The following is a 24,673-nucleotide window of genomic DNA, read 5'->3' as shown; positions in this document are numbered from 1 at the left end:
GCATGACAACTGTTACCATTACAAAGCATGATAACTGTGACCAACAACTGTGACCATTACAAAGCATGACAACTGTTACCATTACAAAGCATGACAACTGTGACCAACAACTGTGACCATTACAAAGCATGACATCTGTGACCATTGTCACAGATTGTGGTGCTACCATTACAAAGCATGACAACTGTTACCATTACAAAGCATGACAACTGTGACCAACAACTGTGACCATTACAAAGCATGACAACTGTGACCATTACAAAGCATGACAACTGTGACCATTACAAAGCATGACAACTGTGACCATTACAAAGCATGACAACTGTTATTACCATTACAAAGCATAACAACTGTGACCAACAACTGTGACCATTATAAAGCATGACAACTGTGACCATTACAAAGCATGACAACTGTTACCATTACAAAGCATGACAACTGTGACCATTACAAAGCATGACAACTGTTGTTACCATTACAAAGCATGACAACTGTGACCATTACAAAGCATGACAACTGTTATTACCATTACAAAGCATAACAACTGTGACCAACAACTGTGACCATTATAAAGCATGACAACTGTGACCATTACAAAGCATGACAACTGTGACCATTACAAAGCATGACAACTGTGACCATTACAAAGCATGACAACTGTTACCATTACAAAGCATGACAACTGTGACCAACAACTGTGACCATTACAAAGCATGACAACTGTGACCATTACAAAGCATGACAACTGTGACCATTACAAAGCATGACAACTGTGACCATTACAAAGCATGACAACTGTTACCATTACAAAGCATGACAACTGTGACCATTACAAAGCATGACAACTGTGACCAACAACTGTGACCATTACAAAGCATGACAACTGTTACCATTACAAAGCATGACAACTGTGACCAACAACTGTGACCATTACAAAGCATGACAACTGTGACCATTACAAAGCATGACAACTGTGACCATTACAAAGCATGACAACTGTTACCATTACAAAGCATGACAACTGTGACCAACAACTGTGACCATTACAAAGCATGACAACTGTGACCATTACAAAGCATGACAACTGTGACCATTACAAAGCATGACAACTGTGACCAACAACTGTGACCATTACAAAGCATGACAACTGTGACCATTACAAAGCATGACAACTGTTACCATTACAAAGCATGACAACTGTGACCATTACAAAGCATGACAACTGTGACCATTACAAAGCATGACAACTGTGACCATTACAAAGCATGACAACTGTGACCAACAACTGTGACCATTACAAAGCATGACAACTGTTACCATTACAAAGCATGACAACTGTGACCAACAACTGTGACCATTACAAAGCATGACAACTGTGACCATTACAAAGCATGACAACTGTGACCATTACAAAGCATGACAACTGTGACCAACAACTGTGACCATTACAAAGCATGACAACTGTGACCATTACAAAGCATGACAACTGTTACCATTACAAAGCATGACAACTGTGACCAACAACTGTGACCATTACAAAGCATGACAACTGTGACCATTACAAAGCATGACAACTGTGACTATTACAAACCATGACAATTGTGACCATTACAAAAAGAATGACAACTGTGACCATTACAAAGCATGACAACTGTGACCATTACAAAGCATGACAACTGTGACCATTACAAAGCATGACAACTGTGACCATTACAAAGCATGACGACAACTGTTATTACCATTACAAAGCATAACAACTGTGACCAACAACTGTGACCATTATAAAGCATGACAACTGTGACCATTACAAAGCATGACAACTGTTACCATTACAAAGCATGACAACTGTGACCATTACAAAGCATGACAACTGTTGTTACCATTACAAAGCATGACAACTGTGACCATTACAAAGCATGACGACTGTTGTTACCATTACAAAGCATGACAACTGTGACCAACAACTGTGACCATTACAAAGCATGACAACTGTGACCATTACAAAGCATGACAACTGTTACCATTACAAAGCATGACAACTGTGACCAACAACTGTGACCATTACAAAGCATGACAACTGTGACCATTACAAAGCATGACAACTGTATTACAAAGCATGACAACTGTGACCATTACAAAGCATGACAACTGTTGTTACCATTACAAAGCATGACAACTGTGACCAACAAAGCATGACAACTGTTACCATTACAAAGCATGACAACTGTGACCAACAACTGTGACCATTACAAAGCATGACAACTGTTACCATTACAAAGCATGACAACTGTGACCATTACAAAGCATGACAACTGTTACCATTACAAAGCATGACAACTGTGACCATTACAAAGCATGATAACTGTGACCAACAACTGTGACCATTACAAAGCATGACAACTGTTACCATTACAAAGCATGACAACTGTGACCATTACAAAGCATGACAACTGTTACCATTACAAAGCATGACAACTGTGACCATTACAAAGCATGACAACTGTTACCATTACAAAGCATGACAACTGTGACCATTACAAAGCATGACAACTGTTACCATTAAAGCATGACAACTGTTACCATTACAAAGCATGATAACTGTGACCAACAACTGTGACCATTACAAAGCATGACAACTGTTACCATTACAAAGCATGACAACTGTGACCATTACAAAGCATGACAACTGTTACCATTAAAGCATGACAACTGTTACCATTACAAAGCATGATAACTGTGACCAACAACTGTGACCATTACAAAGCATGACAACTGTTACCATTACAAAGCATGACAACTGTGACCAACAACTGTGACCATTACAAAGCATGACAACTGTTACCATTACAAAGCATGACAACTGTGACCATTACAAAGCATGACAACTGTGACCATTACAAAGCATGACAACTGTGACCATTACAAAGCATGACAACTGTTATTACCATTACAAAGCATAACAACTGTGACCAACAACTGTGACCATTATAAGCATGACAACTGTTACCATTACAAAGCATGACAACTGTTACCATTACAAAGCATGACAACTGTGACCATTACAAAGCATGACAACTGTTGTTACCATTACAAAGCATGACAACTGTGACCATTACAAAGCATGACAACTGTTGTTACCATTACAAAGCATGACAACTGTGACCAACAACTGTGACCATTACAAAGCATGACATCTGTGACCATTGTCACAGATTGTGGTGCTACCATTACAAAGCATGACAACTGTTACCATTACAAAGCATGACAACTGTGACCAACAACTGTGACCATTACAAAGCATGACAACTGTGACCATTACAAAGCATGACAACTGTGACCATTACAAAGCATGACAACTGTTGTTACCATTACAAAGCATGACAACTGTGACCAACAACTGTGACCATTACAAAGCATGACAACTGTTACCATTACAAAGCATGACAACTGTGACCAACAACTGTGACCATTACAAAGCATGACAACTGTTACCATTACAAAGCATGACAACTGTGACCATTACAAAGCATGACAACTGTTACCATTACAAAGCATGACAACTGTGACCATTACAAAGCATGATAACTGTGACCAACAACTGTGACCATTACAAAGCATGACAACTGTTACCATTACAAAGCATGACAACTGTGACCATTACAAAGCATGACAACTGTTACCATTACAAAGCATGACAACTGTGACCATTACAAAGCATGACAACTGTTACCATTACAAAGCATGACAACTGTGACCATTACAAAGCATGACAACTGTTACCATTAAAGCATGACAACTGTTACCATTACAAAGCATGATAACTGTGACCAACAACTGTGACCATTACAAAGCATGACAACTGTTACCATTACAAAGCATGACAACTGTGACCATTACAAAGCATGACAACTGTTACCATTAAAGCATGACAACTGTTACCATTACAAAGCATGATAACTGTGACCAACAACTGTGACCATTACAAAGCATGACAACTGTTACCATTACAAAGCATGACAACTGTGACCAACAACTGTGACCATTACAAAGCATGACAACTGTTACCATTACAAAGCATGACAACTGTGACCATTACAAAGCATGACAACTGTGACCATTACAAAGCATGACAACTGTGACCATTACAAAGCATGACAACTGTTATTACCATTACAAAGCATAACAACTGTGACCAACAACTGTGACCATTATAAAGCATGACAACTGTGACCATTACAAAGCATGACAACTGTTACCATTACAAAGCATGACAACTGTGACCATTACAAAGCATGACAACTGTTGTTACCATTACAAAGCATGACAACTGTGACCATTACAAAGCATGACAACTGTTGTTACCATTACAAAGCATGACAACTGTGACCAACAACTGTGACCATTACAAAGCATGACATCTGTGACCATTGTCACAGATTGTGGTGCTACCATTACAAAGCATGACAACTGTTACCATTACAAAGCATGACAACTGTGACCAACAACTGTGACCATTACAAAGCATGACAACTGTGACCATTACAAAGCATGACAACTGTGACCATTACAAAGCATGACAACTGTGACCATTACAAAGCATGACAACTGTGACCATTACAAAGCATGACAACTGTTATTACCATTACAAAGCATAACAACTGTGACCAACAACTGTGACCATTATAAAGCATGACAACTGTTACCATTATAAAGCATGACAACTGTTACCATTACAAAGCATGACAACTGTGACCATTACAAAGCATGACAACTGTGACCATTATAAAGCATGACAACTGTTACAATTACAAAGCATGACAACTGTGACCATTACAAAGCATGACAACTGTTACCATTACTACTGTTACCATTACAACTGTGACCATTACAAAGCATGACAACTGTGACCATTACAAAGCATGACAACTGTGACCATTACAAAGCATGACAACTGTGACCACTGTTACCATTACAAATCATGACAACTGTGACCATTACAAAGCATGACAACTGTGACCATTACAAAGCATGACAACTGTGACCATTACAAAGCATGACAACTGTGACCATATTTCAAATCAAGGTATTCATTTACGTCATTTTGCAGACGACTTTATCCAGAGTGACTTTTTTTAATAAATTTTTTTTTTCAGCTGAGCATTACGGGCCTTAACCTTGCTCAGGGGCCAGTGGTTGCAGTTTGGTGAACCTCGGATTCAAGGACACAACAATGTCCTAACCACTAGGCTGCCACATCCCCCAATTACTAATGTACTTCTAATATGTTACTATATCCATAGTAAAAATGTGTTTTTTACAAGCTGGGTTACTGTAGTGAAGTTGTTGCTTTCTTGGCAACATGAAAACCTGCATTGCTTTTTTTTTTTTTTTTTGGTTTTATTATCTTCAACACACTAAATAAAGTGCAGCTGAAGAGAAACTGACTGTAGCTACAACATAAAAACGAACCTGTCTTTTGGCACTTTCATGACATTAAATGTAAAATTAAAAAAGTGTAATTTTATTAATAGATGAAAATTTTAAAAATTGTGGAATAAGAGGAAGAAAATGCTTCAGGATGTGCTGGTTTTGGAAAATAATCCACTTCGGGGTGACGACCGAAGTGGATTTTTTTTACTTCTTTTTTTTTGTTTTGTGCTTTGTAAGTTAGTGTTTGATCGCATATCAGCGTCCTGTTGTTGATTGTTTCCTATAACAGCATGCCTCATTCTGTTTTATTCAGATTTGTTCAGATTTATACACATCTGACTTTATACACTGTGAAAACACACAATCGTGTATTGAAATTATAAGACAGATAATATAAAGCTGTGTGTAATGCCAAATATTGATACTACCATAAACCAGGTAATTATAGTTATATAAATAATACTGACACCTGAGAAATCATTATGGATTATTTATAATATATGTAAAATTATGAATGTGCTAATAATCTCTCTCTCTCTCTCTCTCTCTCTCTCTCTCTCTCTCTCTCTCTCTGCAGTGGATCGTATCACTTAGAAATCATGAAGATCTTGCACTCATGCTTCATTAATCAGTGAACCTTTGATAAAGCTAGAATGAATTTCCTGGTTAAATAATTTAAATTTTTGACCAGATAGCACACAGTAGGGAAATGATTTTGGTGTCATCCAGATGAGGACGGGTTCCCTTTAGAGTCTGGATCCTCTCAAGATTTCTTAATCAACCTTCGCCTTTGGCTCTTGCTCATTAGAGATAAATTTAAAAAAAAGTTAAATGTATATCCTGAATTTAAATATTCATGTAAAGCTGCTTTGTGACATTGTCCAGTGTTAAAATGCTATAGAAATAAAATTGGACTGAATTTTTGATTCTTCTCATGTAACAAGCTGCTGTTTCTGGGAGTGTAACACATTTACTTTAGACAAACTACAATGGGCATTCTAAGAGAAGATGCTAACTCCATGTGGTCTTTGAGCAAAACAACCTCCTCATCAATACAACAATTGTCAGACTGTATATTTATAATCACACCCTCCAGTGTCACCCATATGAGGATGAGGTTCCCTTTTGAGTCTGGTTTCTCTCAAGGTTTCTTCATCTTCCATCTAAGGGAGTTTTTCCTCACCACAATCACCTCAGTCACCTCAGACTTGTTTATTGGGGATAAATACAAACACATTAAAATATAAGTCTAATACTAATCTTGAATTTTTGTATTATATGAAACTTTTTAGTTTGTGTGTGCCCTGCGATGGGTTGGCACTCCATCCAGGGTGTATCCTGCCTTGATGCCCAAATGACGCCTGAGATTGGGCACAGGCTACCCGTGACCGAGTAGTTCGTATAAGCGGTAGAAAATGAATGAATGAATGAATGAATGAATGAATGAATGAAACTTTTTATATTATGCTTCTTTTGTTCTGTAAATCTGTCCATTGTTAAAATCTCTATACAAATAAATTTGAATTGAACTGAATTAAAAATAAACAAGTAAATAAAGTGATAGTTTGACAAATTAAAGTGTTTTATTATTATTATATATATATATTTTATCATAATGAATCCATTTGTCCATGACAGCACTAGCATTTGCATGGAATTGCCCTTTGGTGCACTGATACAAACACACTGCTGTTTCTTTTCTCTACAGTCTTGTTCCACTGAGCTTCATCCTGCTGAGCCTCCCACACTGCTAAAGGTCTGCACCAGCCACGTCCTACTGACCTTAAAATACACAAATCAATACTACTGTGACACACACACACTTCACACACACTCCCTAAGGCTCTTTGTGTTTTCTCCTCTAGTATAATGTACTATATGGCTGACATTTAAATTACAAGTAGGTGACCAGGAGAGAGGGATTGTAGGAAAGAGTACTCTTTGCACTTCTGAGTTTTCTATGAAAAGGCCATGTGCTTGATTAAGACTAGATTATTTGAAAGCACGCATGTTATTTTCCCTACTTGGCATAACAGATGTGTGATTGTGTAGTAACCTGGGTTAATACTGTAACACACATAAGGGCACAGCTAATGATAGATGTGCTACAGTAGATTTCATTGTTTTGCATTATTAAGATGAATAAAAAAGCTGTAAAAATATTATCTGCATTTCATTTTTGCATTTAACTGTTGCTGAGAAGCATTCATGAGAAAAGTTTGGATACAGTCACATGAGTATATTTGAGTGTATGAGTGTACATGTTTGTTTGCTGCCTATGGGGTGTTATCAAGAAGGGAGGAAACAGACATATGAAGGAAAGTATTTTTGTGTGTATTTGTGTGCAAATATATTTAATAGTAATAAGGGACAGAGATGTAAATGTATCTCAGTAAGCATGACGTTAAATAATTCACATAGTATGTAAAAGGGATGAACCGTTTTATCTGTTTTGAACTTTGCAAGCTCTTTTTAAAGTGAAAAAGTGAAAGTTTTGACCCATCCAAAGTGCACACAAGCAGTGAACACACACATCGTGAACACACACCCAGAGCAGTGGGCAGCCATTTTTATGCTGCGGCGCCCGGGGAGCAGTTGGAGGGTTCGGTACCTTGCTCAAGGGCACCTCAGTCGTGGCCGGCCCGAAACTTGAACCCACAACCTTAGGATTACGAGTCAGACTCTCTAACCATTAGGCCACGATTTCCCCTGGACACAATAGTGGCCTAAGATACATTTTCTGATGTTTTTATTAGCAATGTACATTTTTGTCATTTGTACATCTTGAGTATATTATATATGAAGTTCCAGTCTTTTCCGACACAACAGTGATTTGCAGCTGGTGTGAAATTAAAATCTAGACAACGCAATGAATAAATGCTGATATGTACACAATTTTAAATTTGTAATCGTCTTTCGTGCTAAATTGGTTACTGTTCACTAATACTGATCGCTGTATTTAATAGAGAAAAGTGCTTTGGTGATTTTGTACAACATGCTAGTAGAACAGTGATGTAACCCACAGTCCTGCAAATCATGAGTGATGATTTACTGTACAATATCGAGTTCATAAATTTTCTAATTTTGATGTCCACTGTGTGTGTGCATTCAATCCAATTCAATTTATCTGTATAGCACCTTTAACAATTGACATTGTCTCAAAGCAGCTTTACAAAAGTATAGAAACAGAATGAAAATTATAAAGTTTAAAATTAAGCTACTATGTATTTCAACATCTATCCCCAATGAACAAGAAAAGGAAAAACTCCCTGTGATGATATTAGGAAAAAACCTTGAGAGGAACCAGACTCAGAAGGGAACCTCATCCGTATTTGGGTGACACTGGACAGGAACAGTTTGTAGTTTGTAGTCGAGTGGAATTGGTCCTGAGGAACTAATGAGTCAGTGTCATTTCTGAGTTCATGTTATATAAATTTCTGGTTTGGTATAAACCATAAGTCTGCATAAATAAGTCTCAAACCTTGCTAGCTAAATGTGATTTCCTCACACAGTGAACATCACGCTTTGATCATGTTGCCATAAAGAAAGAGACATACGTAAGCCTCATCGGTTCACTTTGTAATCAGATCCAGGCTGTCAAAATATCTGCTCCTGCGCCACAGTTGGAATTAAATCTTTAAATCCAATTTTCTCCATTTCACTTCTGAGAGTAAGGAGAATTTAAAATGTTAAGACTTTAACTCTGGTTGAGATACATGCAAAAGAAAACCATATCTCAGTTCAGGAAGGAATGTGTTTCTCAGAACTTGTCCACTTTATTAAGAACACCTGCACATTTATGTTGTTATAATCAGCCAACCATGTGGCAGAAGCACAAAGCATAAAATCGTACAAATACAGGTCAAGAGCTCCAGTTAATGTTCACAACAAACATCAGAATGAAGAAAAGACATGTACACTGTGACTTAAATTATGGCATGGCTGCTGGTGCCAGATGCCCTAGTCTGAGTATTTCAATTGAATTCAGTTTAATTAATTATTATTAACAATTCACATAGTCTCAAAACAGCTTTACAGAAGTATAGAAAGAGAACAAAAATGTTAAAGTTTAAAAGTAAGTTATTACAGTATATATCTCTAACATCTATCCCTAATGAGCAAGTCTGAGGCTTGAGGATGATATGAGGAAGAAACCTCGAGAGAGGAACCAGACTCATAAGGGAACCTCATCCTCATTGGGTGACACTGGACAGGAATGTAATGTAATGTAAATGCAAATAATGTCCTTTCTACAACAGTTTGGAGTTGAGTGGAATTGTGTAAGCATGAGCCCCTGAGGAACTAATAGCTCAGGGTTCATTACAGACTTGAGGCTAATTCCTTCCTGCCGAAGTCTTCAAATGTTTCAGAAACTGCTGATCTCCTGAAATTTTCACTCAGAAACAACAACAACAAAAAAAAAAAACAAATTTGTTGATAAACCAGGCTGGATTGAGATGACAGGATGTCTATAATAACTAACTGTGGTGAGGAAAAATGCATCTCAACATGCACAAAACATCAAGCCATGATGTGGTGAGCTAAAACAGGAGAAAACCACATCAGCTTCCACTTATCTCAGCAAAGAGCCTATCATGTGCACACATTCACCCAAAGTGGACAGCTCAAAAAATATGGCCTGGTCTTATTCGTGTGATTTCTTGATGGCCTCAGATTCTTGTGCTTGGCTGACAAGATTGGAATTTGATGTGATAGCTGAACTGAGATGTAGCCTGAAAAACTCCCCTTTTTATGTTACTGTGAATCTGTTAAAAAACCTTGCTCTGCTACTTCCCTGCAAAATAAAGCGAGTTACAGCAAATAAGCAAACAGTGAGAGATGTTAAGTAGAGAAATGAGAAGTGTGTGTGTGTGTGTGTGTGTGTGTGTGTGTGTGTGTGTGTGTGTGTGTGTGTGTGTGTTCTGACAGAATCATCGCTTGCTTTGCTTTCTTGTGTTTCTCTTCTACTGCACTGATTTGCTGATATCTCCTGACTGAACAGCAAATCAGAGAACTCCTTCTCCTTCTGCACTCTGATGCTGATTTAAGATGCTCATTCAGCTCATTCGGGCATTAAATAAGGATAATAAAATAAAATAAATAAAACTGGATTGTGTCCTTCCTTGTGGAAGCTGATTTACTTCCTTTTGTTCACTTTAAATAGGTGATAAATATCAGTTAATTGGAAAACTCCTTTATAACCTTTTACAATCTAGTGGAACAAACTTCCCAACAGGTGAAGACCTAACTTTTCCTGAAACACTTAAACTAGCACTTATTTACCCTGTTTTATGTGTATATTATATGTGTAAATAAAATGCTGAACAAAGATTCAGGTAGATGATAGTCTAAGTCTGTAACCTAGTGAACCAGTGTTAATGTATTGATTGACAGAGACTTTAAATAACTTTTCTACGTCGCTCTGGATAAGGACAATGCTGTAAATTTAACTGGAAAAGTCTGAATTATGAAGTCATAATCAGATGCTTCATTTCTATTCTTTTGTAAGGATCATTTATTCTCCCTAGAGCTTTTCTGATTCTTCACTATGTAATACACAAAAAAAAAATAGACAATGCACCGAATATCCATTTTTGGGATTAAAAAGGTTGGGCATTTTTTATGTGTTTTTTGAATACCTTTTTTTATGTTGTATGTATGTATGTTCATTTATTATATTAACACCAGTGTTTTGTGTCCGCTTTAAAATATCAATACGTAACAACAGCAACAAAATACAGAAAATGCTGAAAAAGCTCAGCACCCATCTCAACTTGCAACAGTATGACGAACAGTGCTAAAAAGCACTCACAATTATGCAAATTACTGGCTAATATCTCAGAGCATGTGGGCCTACGCATCCATATTCACGCTGCAGTGTCATTTAAGACAGCCCTAATGTCTGGAATTTTCCGTGTGGAGGCGACTTCACTCATTTTCTCTACGTCGGAACAATGCTGATGCGTTAGCGCAAACACCTCAGACGCTGAAAAGCACTAGACAGCTAGAGAGACAGAGTGGCTTGAAAGGACAACGCACACACCCACACACTGTACAGGAAATGGGGGGGGGGCTGAGTGAAATATCGACAGAATGATAAATTTGATTCCTCAGACACCAGTCTGAACCCCTGCCGCTTACATCAGTAATAAAACATTACTACTGTTTCGTGGTAAGTTACCCAACCTAACTGTGATAGTCCACTTGTGCTGGTTTTTGTTCACTATGATAAGTGTGAGCTGAACCGATTTGGATTTTGCTAACATCAAACAGGCCTTGAAGACCAAACTGATGGTTATTCACAAGGGATTCCCACATCTCCTGGAAATTTCACATTCAACTGGTCTCTAGAGTTTACACAGTACGGTACGATAAACTAAAAACACTGATTGAGTGACAGTTCTCTGTGTGGAAAAAACTCATTCAATAGAGAGATCAAGAGAGGTCACTGGTTCAAGCTGTCAGGAAGGATATAGTAATGCAAATCATCGTTCTTTACAACCATGCTGAGCCTATAAGTGGATGGGTTACAACAGAAGAAGTCTCCACGTCTTCATTGGGATCCACTCCTATCAGACAAGAACAAGTATCTGAGGCTATCATGGTCATGCATCATGGGCCTTCAGTGGTCCAGTTTGAGTTACTACTGTATAGACTATAGACACAGTCTGATGATTCTCCTCTGATCTCTCTCATCATCAATGTGTTTCAGCCTGGAGATCCTCCAAACACATCTTCTCTAGAGACTCTAGAGACTGTGTGTGAATCTCAGATCAGCAGTTTCGGAAATACTCAATCCAGCCCATCTGACATCAACAACCATGCTACGGCTAAAGTCACAGAGATCACACATTTTATTCATTCTGATGTTTAAACCTCTTGACCTGTATCTGCATGATTACAGTATCTGCACTGTGCTGCTGCCACCTGGGTGGCTGATTAGATAACTGCACGAATGTCCAGGAATACATGTGTTCCTAATAAAGTGGACGGTAAGTGTATATATTTTAATTGTACGGCTTGCGGCCATAGAACGTGTCCATATTATCAAACGTACACTCTATCAGTACTAGGAACAACGTTACTAGTATGCATCAACGTTACATCTTTACTAGCTTGCTGCATTTCAAACATTCGACAGAAGACAACAATCTTCTAATTCCAATTCTCTTTTCCTACACTGACGTGTTAGACTGAACAGCAAATCAAAGAAGCAATTCAATTTCAGGATCCTGATTTAAGTTGCTCAATCAGCTCTAATGGGCAACAGCGACGGTCGACTGAAGCCAATGGTGAAGCGCAGTCAGTTTAGTGTGTCTGGATCCTTACACTGAGCACACAACACAGTGACAAGGAGAGTTTATATATTTAAAGTTTTGCGTTTCAAACTGAGCCCGGAGTGAGCCTAATGATTCTGGTGTGGTTTGGGTGTGAGATGAAGAAAGTTTCCTCGAGTGTCTTTGCATTGTGTAAAAAAAATGTTAAAATGTTTTACCACATGGTATTAAGGAATCTTTGCATGGATGGATGGATGGATGGATGGATAGATAGACAGATAGACACCTGGGGTTATTTCGACAGACCATTAAAATAATAAAAGAATTAATTAAAAAAAAAGCCTATTTCCATACACAGTCTTTTAAATTGAATAACATGACAAAAGAAAAAGGACTAGAAGTGACTCAGAGAAAAGTGGTCAAAACCTTGTGATCTTCATCCACCTCCAGCACTTCTGAGTATGACTACAGTGTGGGTGTAGCTCTGGAGCTACATGTCTTTGTGAGGGTGCGAGTATCGATTAGTGTGTTGGCTAAAAAAAAAAAAAACGTTTGATGCAGCAAGGATAAAATCAGTCCTGGCCTCTGGGTTTTTACAGGTTTTGATTAAGATGAAGGATGAAGAAACATGATCCGGCATCATAGGATCCACTCGGGTTCTGGATGGAGTATTGATCTGCAGGGTTCAGGCTAGAGAATAACTGATGTCTTAACACTTAAGGTATGTTTTGCTTGACACTCAGAGTCTGGATTTGACAAAAGGTCTGATAGAGTAAGAGTAGTGTGACTTGGGCATGCACAAGCATACACACATACACACACTGATGCGCACACAAAAAAAGAAGAGAGACATATTACTCGCTCTATCACAAATTGTAAATTGCAGCAAGAACCCATACAAGGTTTGTAATTTTACGCAGCAAGGAGTATCTTCCTTCCATTACAGCGAGTACAATTATCAACTTCTCTCTCCACAGGCAGGTGGGAAAGTCATTTATTCCATAAACCTGTGTGCGTGCAAGTTTCTAACACTAACTCACTCCACTCTCTGTGGCTCACCTGACAGAAGACGGGTTTGTAGTGCTCAGAAAAGATGTGTGCTAGCTCTTCAGAGCTGTCAAAGTCCACAGGCAGCCGCTCCACACACAGGCATTTGGAGTGGATGTGCTGGGCCGTGCTGAGCTGGTTGACGTCACTCCACTGCACCATAAGAAAACGGTCGCCCTGCACTTTACCCAGCAGCTCTGAGCGAGCCCTGGAGGCCGAGTCCTTTTTCATGTACTCCACAAAGCCATAGCCCTTGGAGTGGCCTGTTAGCTCACTGTAGACGAGGAAGCAGCGCTCGATGTTGCCGTAGGAACGCACCAGTTCCTGGAACTGTGTGCCTGTGAATGTGTGAGGCAGGTTGGTGACGCACAGCAAGGAGTCGGTGGGCTGCAGCTGGACGCTGATGTCACGACCACGCACCGACGTCTGGTGCAGTGAGCGAATGGCGTCCTGAGCCTGGTCGCCATTTAGGAGTGTTACAAAAGCTGGCAGGACACACAAACACAGATAAACATCAATATACATATACAAGGACCGGCAGATGAAGTTCAAAATGCAAAGACGTTGAACAGGAATAATAACTGAATGGCATTAGGAGGACTGTGTAAAGTATGCACAAACTATACCACCACCTCAGAACATTACAGAAAGTATCAACTTATTAACTCACAATTCACAAATTAACACACTAATAAATCAACACCAAACAAATTTCACAACGAAAAGCAATGGGTATTATAAAGGTCAGGGAAATATTTAGGGGATTCCCCATGGCTCGCCACTGGGGCCGCTTTTAAATTTTTAATTTTGTTTTACCTCTTAAAGGACTTTGACAACAGATGGGTCACGCCATGACGTCACTTAAAACTAAACGCCATGCCAAGATGTTAAATTTTTAACAAGCATTTCAATCCACATGTTAGAGACAAATTTGACCTGGCCTTCTTTTCTGCTTCCTCTCTATTATTATTTTTTACTAGCATGCATGAGTAAAGACAATTTTATTTAAGAGCACAATCTACCAAGATGTCATGATCGTGTAGTCACATTGTTTGTACACTATGACTGTCATTGTACATCAGCATGAGGAAACATATTCAAGACAAAAGTACTGGCTATTCACTGTCCCACTGTCTCATCGTGTCATGTTTTTTTTTTTTTGTGAGGGATTTTTGTAATTAGAGCTGGCAGATGGCTATGGGCAAAACAGGCTTAGTAATGAAAGCTGGAGATCATAGAGGACTTAGATGTGTGAGATCCTCTTCTTTTGTTTAGTTTTTTTGGTGCTTTACACAAAGTCTTTTTATTAATAGCCTATATATATATTCTATTATATATTCCTGTATAACCATATGAATTATGAAATATTTATACACAGAGGTACTGGGCGTCAGTAGGACTGCAACTAGCACACCAGAGAATTCACTTGACGTGGCTTAGAGGAGAGACAGTGATATGACAAATAATATACTATATGGCCAAAAGTGTGTTGATACCTGAGCATCACACTACTATTTTTTCCCCAAAAATGTTGCCACCATTGTGTAAGATGTCTTTGTATGCCATGGCATTATAGTTTCCCTGCACTGGAACTAACAGGCTCAAACCTGCTCCAGCATGACAATTCCCTTGTGTACAAATTGACAGGATTCCTCAAGGCTGATGTGGAAGAACTCGAGTGTCTTGCACAGATCCCTGATCTCAACCCCACTGAACACATTTGGGATGAACTGGAACATCGGTTGAACCCCAGACCTCCTCACTATGACTAGTACCTGATCTCACTAATGCTCTTGTGGCTGAATGAACACAAATCCCCACAGTTACGCTCCAAAATGCATAGAAAAGCCTAGAGGTGGTGTAGAGTGGAGATTATTGTATATTATAACAGGAAAGTTGAGCTAAATCTGTAATGGGATGTTCATAAAGCACATATGAGTGTGGTCATGAGGTGTGGACAAACTTATGGACATACACTGCATCTCTTTGAAAAGACAATCAAACTGCTGAAAACGTCAATTTCTCTTCTCATAACTGATCAGTGAATTGCTTAAGACATTTGGCAGATGTCATCCAGAGAGTCTTATCTTATTTTATACAGTTCAGCAGTTGAGGGTTAAGGGCCTTGTTCAGAGGCCCAGCAATGGCAGCTTGGTGGAGCTGGGTACAAACTCATACCTCCACGTACTGTGAGGAATGACTAAAATGTCCAATGTGACTTTGGACTTCTTGCATTTACTGTACTTCCTTTTCCAAATCCTTATCACAAAACACAAAATGCTGGAAGATTCAAGTCGAGGACAAACACGGCTACAATTAGAAGCTAACAGCTGTGATTAAACATTAATGATTACTCTGGTGCTGATGTAGTACTGGGAAAATCCTAAACAAAGAGTTGCCTTCAATCTGTGAAGGCTTTAATGGAAGATGTGGGCATCGGTGCCCAGGAAATAACTCAATATATTCAGCTGTTCAAAAGTGAAGCTGAAATAAAGACGACCAGCTATTTTTTTTTTTAATGATGAGGGTCAATAAAGGTAAATGTAGCAGGAAGTGCCATGTTTCATAATGCACTCGTATACACATCGTGATAAACCTTTTTTTACCCAGAGCCTCTTCCTGAAGGCGCTGTACTGTATCTTCTGTACAAAGACTCGCAACAATATACTCAGACATGTGAGCAGATGACAATAAATGTAGCTTGACTAAATTTTTTATTACAAAGAAAGTCTACAACAAAGCTTCTCAGAAAGCTTATACAATAATCTTATAATTCACAGCAATTTGCTAGTGACAGGCTTGGGACGGCCGTTTTAAAGTCACAAAAGAGACGTGATTATAGGCTTTGTCTATAAGCATGACAATGCTTACTTTTTTTTTTTCTTTCTGCTCCAGCAAGCAGGAGGAGGAGGAAAGTTTATTGAAGTAGCTTAAAGCCTGTAATTTTTCTGCCATGAGACAGCTAGAGTAATTCATCAAGAATAGAATAGCGTGAATCTTTTTTGTGGTGAACATTTCTCTTATCGCTCTCTGAAGACGACTGCAGGTGACTTCGGGTCCTGACGGCCATGATGGCATGAGGCTCAGCTGTTATTTGCAAACTCTGTGTTGTATGCATTCTTTATTTCCTAATGTTTGGTTTGTTGAGCTGTATTTAATTAGCTTCTTAAGATTTCAGAAGTCTTCTCAGCTTGTATCATGGCACTATCCCTTTCCTGCTCCCCACCTTTCACTGACATACAAATTGGCTGTTCCGACACCGGGAACAATAGAGCTCATTAGAGCTCATCACGACTTATTGAGCTGGAGTGCCAAAGATCACGGCATGTAAAGCATGAAGATTCTGCATACCCTCTCCGTTAATGGATCTGAGGAATAATGCAGATGCCTCTTCCCATCCTCATTAATGGATGTTAGACGTCATTACTGCTGACTGTGCCATCAGTGCATGCAAAACATGCTGATTTTGAGTCACTGCTGCCAACTGGAGCTGTGGCAACGTGTATATCGCACGATCTGGCCCAACATTGCGGCTCATTATGGCTCGTTAGGCTGCCACGAGGCCGAGTGTCATTACCAGATGGCAAGAGGTTGACCACTGAGTTTTGTTTTTTCAGGCTGAGATTTGATAGAGTGTCCTCCCTCTGTTGTTACAGTTGCTCAGAAAGCACAAACAATACTTCACCTGCTGCTGTATGGCAGGATAATAATGAGAGAATCTTCGAGCCATGGTTTCGAAACGAGCCATGGAACACAAACAAGACACATAAAATGCAAAATATACACATACACAGATTCACAGAGACTCGATTCTCCACCTTCTGCAATACATCATGTCAGTTAACACTGAAAATGTATGATGCAAAAATTAAAACACACATCTGCCACAACCATAAGAACAAAAGGAGCATTGAAATGCACATGAAAGGGCTCAGGCTTTCATCCTCCAGGTCAGATCTCCGAGAGGGGACCAGATGAGTCCAGGCTATTCAGTTTTTATTCACAGGTAAGAAAAAAAAATTCTAACAGTTCAGAGTGACGCAACTTGACGTATAAGTTATCATATCAAACCCCATCTCCTGCTGCACTAAACACATCCACATGCCTCAAGCTGGTTGACAGCAGAATGATTATTATTTACAAACCAGTTTCATTAGCACACACAGACAACTTTTTCAGAATCAGGAATCGTAAGTATGTGGAAACGCTGATGAAATTCAAGTCAGATCAAAGCTTGAGCAGAACGTTCCTGCTAACATGAAGTCACCTTATTGTCAAACATGCTGAGAGAAAATAAAGATTAGCAAGCCAGACTCTGATAATTTCTTGTACATGCAATGTGATGACAGAACGCATATCCAAAAAGTGCTGACTTTTTTCCCGTGATGTGCTAAATCAGAAACTGAAGGCAGAAAGAAAGTAGTTTTTTTGTCCGTATTAATTCACTTATCATATATTATTACATTACTTTTGCTGCCAAGCAAATTCAGGCACGATAGGTGAACAAATGACATAACCACAATATATACTGTACAGGTATATGTACACACACACACACACACACACACACACACACACACACACACACACACACACACACACACACACACACACACACACACAGAAAGAGCTCTTTATGATAATAATGTGCTTTTCGTACTGGACAAATTTGTGCACAATCTGTGCACAATTGCTTGCTGCAGCACTGTTACTACAGACTCAGTTGATTCTTTCAAACCCCGGTGAATTAGAGTTCATCTTACATCATCACAAATGTGTATGAAGAACACACCACGACTCTGTATTTTTTTTGTGCAGTAAAGCTCCTCACCTCTTCTGTGTCCCACAACTTTTCCCTGCTACTCTTGCTACTGTGTGCTGTGGAAACTAATGACAGTGTCATCGGTTAAAACACTTGCGCAGGTTATTTTACTTCCAGAACAAGTGCAGACCCGAGCACAAGTTGCGTTCACATTCACAGGAATCCCGGCACAGTTCCGGTGTAACCTGACTCACACCACCTCCTACAGGTAGTCTCAGGTTCAGGACCACTGTGAGCTACCTGATCACCTTGATGTTTCATATAAACTGTGTTCTTTTTCAGACTGAACAGCCAATGTGAAAGACCACTTACACGTCTTCCCCAGGAAAGTGTACAGTTAAACTCTACATCTTATTTTGTTTGTCTTATGCGTTTTCAAACTCTTTACCCGTCTTCTATTCAGAACTGCTGTTCCTCACACACTCAAACCAGCACAACACACACACGTACATTTCACCATGTCTGTGTCACTGCTGTTATGAGAACAATCCACATTTGATTTAATAAGCAGAGGGCTGAAGGTAGTCACTTTCCAGGAGTAAAAAGAGGCTGATAAAAGAAAATAAGGTTAAGGACCGTAACTGGAAGAGTTTTCAAGTAAACTGGAAAGGGTTCTGACAGAAGGCCAAGCAGAAAAACAGTTTGGTCAGAATTCATTTTACTATCAATCTGATATTCAAATGCATATAGTGTGGCATAGTGGCATCACTCATCAACAGGACACACCATGGCAAGATAATCATCCTGCATGGAAAATGCTTTAGGCTACTAGCAAAAACATATAAAGCAACTATGGGTTCAATATTTACACACACAGCAGACTGTAAGGCTTCTGAATTGCTTAGACTAGTAAATAATTCTATGGGCTGTGGGAAAGGAATTGAATATAATATAGAATTGAATAATAATAGAATAGAAAAGAATAGAATAGAATAAAATAAGGTAGAATAGATATACGATTGGCGAAGAGTATAATGATATAGAATACAGCAACATAATGCAGAATAGTAGAATGGAAGAGAAGTAAAAAATAAAATAAAAATAAAACTGAAAAGCATAAAAAAGCAGGACAAAGTATATTAGTATATAATAACAGGCAGAATAAATTCGTTTAAAATAGAAGAGAGCAAAGGTTTTTTGAACAGAACAGAACAGAAATGAGCATACTAGAACAGAAATGAGCATACTAGAATAAATAGAATAAAGTAGACATAGTAAGAGTGAAACAGAGTATAACATAATAAAGCCGAAAAGAAATAGAATAAAATAGAATATAGCAAAGCAGCATAGAATACAGTAGATTAGAATACAATAAAACAAAAACAACAAAAAAAGCATAAAGTAAAATAAAAAAAGAGCAGGTTAGAGTGACAGAAGAGAAGAGAAGAGAAGAGAAGAGAAGAGAAGAGAAGAGAAGAGAAGAGAAGAGAAGAGAAGAGAATAAAGCACCGAAAAAGTATAGAATAGAATAGAGCAGGGTAGGGAAAAGTAGATTAGGGTAAACAGACAAAAACAGAATAAATCAGAGTAACAAAAGTGTTAAAAATGGATAGTATATTACAGAATTCAATGTAGTAGAATAGAATCAAATCTGAAAGAGTGTAATATGGTATAACATAATATAGTAAGAGGAAATACAACAAAACAGCACCGAATAGAGCTAAATAAATAAATAAATAAATAAATAAATAAATGATCGATCGATTAGTTACTTAATCAACCAATTAATTAATTAATTAAGCAATCAATTAGTTAATTCATTAATCAATCAATTAATTAATTTAAAAAACAGAGCAGAGAGCCACAGAATATAATATTACCAAAGTATAAAGAATAGAGCGTACAAGGAAAAGTGAAATAAAGTAGAATATAATACAGCAAAATAGAGAAGAATGGAATAAGGCAGAAGAGAGGAAGCAGAGTAAAATAGAAGAGAGTAGCAAAAAGTAAACAGAACAAAATAGAGCACATCAGAAAAGAGTAATATACAATAAAATAGAACAGAACAATTAAGAATACAGAAGACAATAAAATAGAACACAATAAAGTAGAATAAAACAACAGATTACAGCAGGCAATGGAAGGATAGAACATAAACGAGTAGATGAGAATAGCACACTAGAGAATAGAATATTAATTGATAAAGCACAACAGAATAGGATACAGTCGACAACAGAAGAACAGAACAGAACAGAATATTCTATTCAAGTGTATTTGTATAGCACTTTTTACAATGGACATCGTCTCAAAGCAGCTTTACAGAACATAAACATAGAACAAAAGGTTAATATAAAGAATAATATAAAGATTAATAGAATGCAAAATTAAAGATTAATATTAGATGGATTTAGTTCACAATGTGTATGTATTTATCCCCAATGAGCAAGACTGAAGTGACTAAGGCAGCAGTGGGGAGGAAAAACTCCCATAGATGGTAAACGAAGAAACCTTGAGAGGAACCAGACTCAAAGGGGAACCTCATCCTCATATGGGTGACACTGGGAGGTGTGATTATAAATATACAGTTAAACAGATGTTGTATAGATGCAAAAGATCACATGGAGTTCACATCTTTTTAGTATAGCAGAGTCTAACTGTAGCTGATAGATCTCTAGATGCCTCAGGATAGAAATAGAAAACGAATGAATGAATGAATGAAATAGAACAGAACAGAACATAGCAGAGTAGATTAGAATAGCACACTAGAGAAGAACAGAATTGAATAGGAATTAATGAAATAATTCAGAGCAGAATAGAAAAGAAATGAAGAAAACGGAACAGAACTGGCAAGAATACGGCAGACAGCAGAAGAACAGGTCAGAGTAGATAAGAATAGCACACGAGAGAAGAGAACAGAATACAACAGTATTGAATAGAATAGGAATGCATAAAAGAGAACAGAACAGAAATGAATAAACAGAACAGAACTGAATAAAATAAATAAATAAAATAGAACAAACAGAGGAGATGAGAATAGGACACTATAGAAAAGAGAAACGGAATAGAACACAATAGAATTTAATAGAATAGGAATGAATCAAATAGAACAGCACATAAACGAATGGAATAGAATAAATTGAATAGAATAGAAACGAAAAAACAGAATAGGAATGAATAATATAGAACAGAATAGAATAGGAATAAATAAAATAGAACAGAACAGACAAGAATACAGCAGACAACAGTAGAATACAACAGACCAGAATAGAACAGCACACTAAAGAAGAGTAGCGCAGAACAGAATAGAATTCAGCCTAGCAGGGAGAACAGGGACCTGGCAAGCTTGCTATCATTGATTTGCACATTCTTGCTAAAGCTGCATACAATGAAATCGCTTCCCTTCCTCCTTTTCACAAGCTTTCAGCTTTTTAAAGTTACAAGATATGTTCACAAAAATGCACACCACGCTATAGGTGCTGACTACAACTGTACCTAGCTACTGCTGAAGTTCAAACTGTATGTACATTGGTTCGAATCCCGGTCCACCAAGTTGCCACTGCAGGGCCCCTGAACAAGGCCTCGATTGCTCATGTGTATAAACTGAAAAAAAAAAAAAATGTAAGTGACTCTGGATAAGAGTGTCTGCTAAATGCTGTAAATGTAAATGTAACAAACACAGACAAGCAAAGAGGTACAAACAGTAAAATGGCACATAAACACTCTTGGAACACCACTCGTCCAATCAAATCAGTGAATCCGACTTAAGACGTTTTAAAATGCTGAAAAGCGGAATCTGCTTCGACTTTACTGAAGGTTTATAACCTGGCTCATTATATTAAACTAACACAGTTATTGTGTTAGTTATATACTGTCCAGAATTTTTTTTTATATTAATTAATAAAAGATACAGTACCAAGGCAGCTGAAATCAGTGCTAACTGAAATGAGATAATATAATATATAATAGAATAGAATATAAAAGAATATAATTCTAATTCCATGAATCAAATGCATTCTTTGTGACAGTACCTCATGTCCCTGATCATATTATGTATCATCAAAAAAAGACCAAAATCCTTCCTAAATATTTTTTCTTCACATATGGATGAGGAAAATATTATTAACCATAAATTAGAAATACTATAATGCTATAATATTAAGTGAAAATGCTAAAGATGTTTCAGTGGTGCTATAACAATGAAATGAAAGAAAAAACATGAACCAAAAGTCAGAAAGGATATTAAAAAATTTTATCTACTGATAAAAAACAAACAGGTGACGTGTTAAGGTTCCAAATCCATATTCAGCACCACAAGCATTGGACCCTGAATAAAAATAGCAGACACGCTATGACACACAGCCGTATATACTCAAAAGGTCTGTGATAATGAGAAGCCACAGTGCGGCACAATCCAGCCTGAGAGTATGACTACACTCTTTAGCAGACGTGATTGAGTACACCAGCCCTCATCGTCCTGACTGAACACACGCGCATGTGTGTATGTATATGTGCATGCGCAGCCGCCCACACTTGCCACTGCATCAATTAATGATGATCTCCTCCTGCTTTCCCAGCATCACTCATCTGGCTCGAGTGGTTGTCGAGATCCGCCTGCAGCTCCCACATGTTCTGGCAAAAAGCCTCTTTCTGACTTCAAGTGGACAACAAGACCCCCGCACTGCTAATGGATCCGTTCGCTCCACCTTCATCATCCTCGTCATCCTCATTCTGCTTTGGCATGCTCTCCTTGCTTGTTCTGAGTGCTTCAGTGTCTGTGTCTTATGTACAATAATGATAACGATGCCACCGATCTGGAACATTGCTGCAATTACAATGTCTATACTGTAATTCTGTACCACAAGCATGGCAAAGAGATTGTATACAACTTCTCTGAGTTCCTTCACTGCCTGTAATTGTCAGATTTCAGTAGCATCAGGCTGTGCTATAAATCTGCCACTGTGTTTATATTATGCTGACAAATAGTCCACCAGGACTGAGAAAACTGGCAAGTACAAACACACGCTAATTAATGTCGTGTTGTATATTAGTCATTTACTAATTGGGAACATCAATTGACAGCACAAGGAACAAGTGCAAAGGCGTGAACTGACATCGTGTGGGCTTTGATGGTGCACTTTTCATCCCTTTGGGATTTGCAGTGAGCTGTTAGCTCCACTCTCTGCAGGATAAATGACATTACTAGGCAGAGAACATTAAAGCACTGTCAGGACCTTGAGGCAATAGGTCAATTTTTCAATCACCAGTGCTCGTTGATGTGGGAGCTACTGTATATACTATATGATCAAATGTTTGTTTAAACCTGGCCATCACACCCATGTGTGGATCTTTCCTAAACTGTTCCCACATTTGGAAGCACACAAATGTCATTGTATGCTACAAAATTGCACTCTCTCTTTACTGAAACTAAGAGGCTCAAACTTGTTACAGCATGAAAATGCCTCCATAGAGAGAGTAATCTTTAATGGGATGCTAAAAAACACATGATTATTATAATCAAGTGTCCACAAACCTTCAGCCAAATATAGTGCATCCTTGAATAAATATTGACTGTTCTCAGAGCTGACACTTATAAACCCTCCGTTGTCATTTTACACACTTTCTGAAATTTAAAATGCTTCATAGGGATTTTTTTCCATTTGAGTCACACAGTATGAAGGTGCAGGCTATTGCAGGCTATTGTTACCAAATATTATTAATGTTTAAAATAATGTTTAGTAAGATTATGTTTGGCTACAATTACAGCTGCAAATCTTCTGGGATGTTTCAATAAGCTTTGAACATCTGGATCTCTATATTTCAAGCCAGGCGTTTGAAGCACTCCAGTGTAGTTTGGGGATTCTGCTTACGATCCTTGTCCTATTGGAATGAGAAGCACCTGCCCCAGTTTTACGTCTTACAGACTGGAAGAGATTTTCTTCTACTAATGTCCGGAGTTTGGCTCCATTTATATCACCATCAACCATCACCAATTTCCTAGATAATGCAGATGAAAAGCATAACGTGATCCTACCACCATTTAAATGTACATTTACGGAATTTATACAACTGAAGTTTAAGGGCCTTGCTCAAGGGCCCAGCAGGTGCAGCTTGATGGACCTGGGATTAAAACTCACAGCATTCCTTTCAGTAGTCCAAC

At 38.1% G+C, this 24,673-nt stretch overlaps 1 protein-coding gene across 2 annotated transcripts in view; it reads right to left on the bottom strand.

Moving 5' to 3' along the window:
- raver2 (ribonucleoprotein, PTB-binding 2) overlaps window positions 1–24,673 on the bottom strand; it is a 94,537-nt gene that overhangs the window by 38,464 nt on the left and 31,400 nt on the right. Inside the window, exons 1-2 of one of the 2 annotated variants that reach the window (XM_047813052.1) lie at window positions 19,027–19,106; window positions 13,767–14,239 (exon numbers count right to left, since the gene is read on the bottom strand). In XM_047813052.1, coding sequence (XP_047669008.1) covers window positions 13,767–14,239; window positions 19,027–19,036 — 483 coding nt within the window. In that variant the 5' untranslated portion in view covers window positions 19,037–19,106. Of the gene's footprint in view, window positions 1–13,766; window positions 14,240–19,026; window positions 19,107–24,673 lie in introns of those variants that run through there. The other variant, XM_027147427.2, reaches the window with a different exon arrangement.

Source organism: Tachysurus fulvidraco, chromosome 5 (genome assembly GCF_022655615.1).
Source record: "Tachysurus fulvidraco isolate hzauxx_2018 chromosome 5, HZAU_PFXX_2.0, whole genome shotgun sequence".
In the NCBI taxonomy this organism is placed as follows: domain Eukaryota; kingdom Metazoa; phylum Chordata; class Actinopteri; order Siluriformes; family Bagridae; genus Tachysurus; species Tachysurus fulvidraco.
The sequence above is the reverse complement of the archived record's forward strand: the minus strand, read 5'-3'. Positions and strand labels throughout refer to the sequence as shown.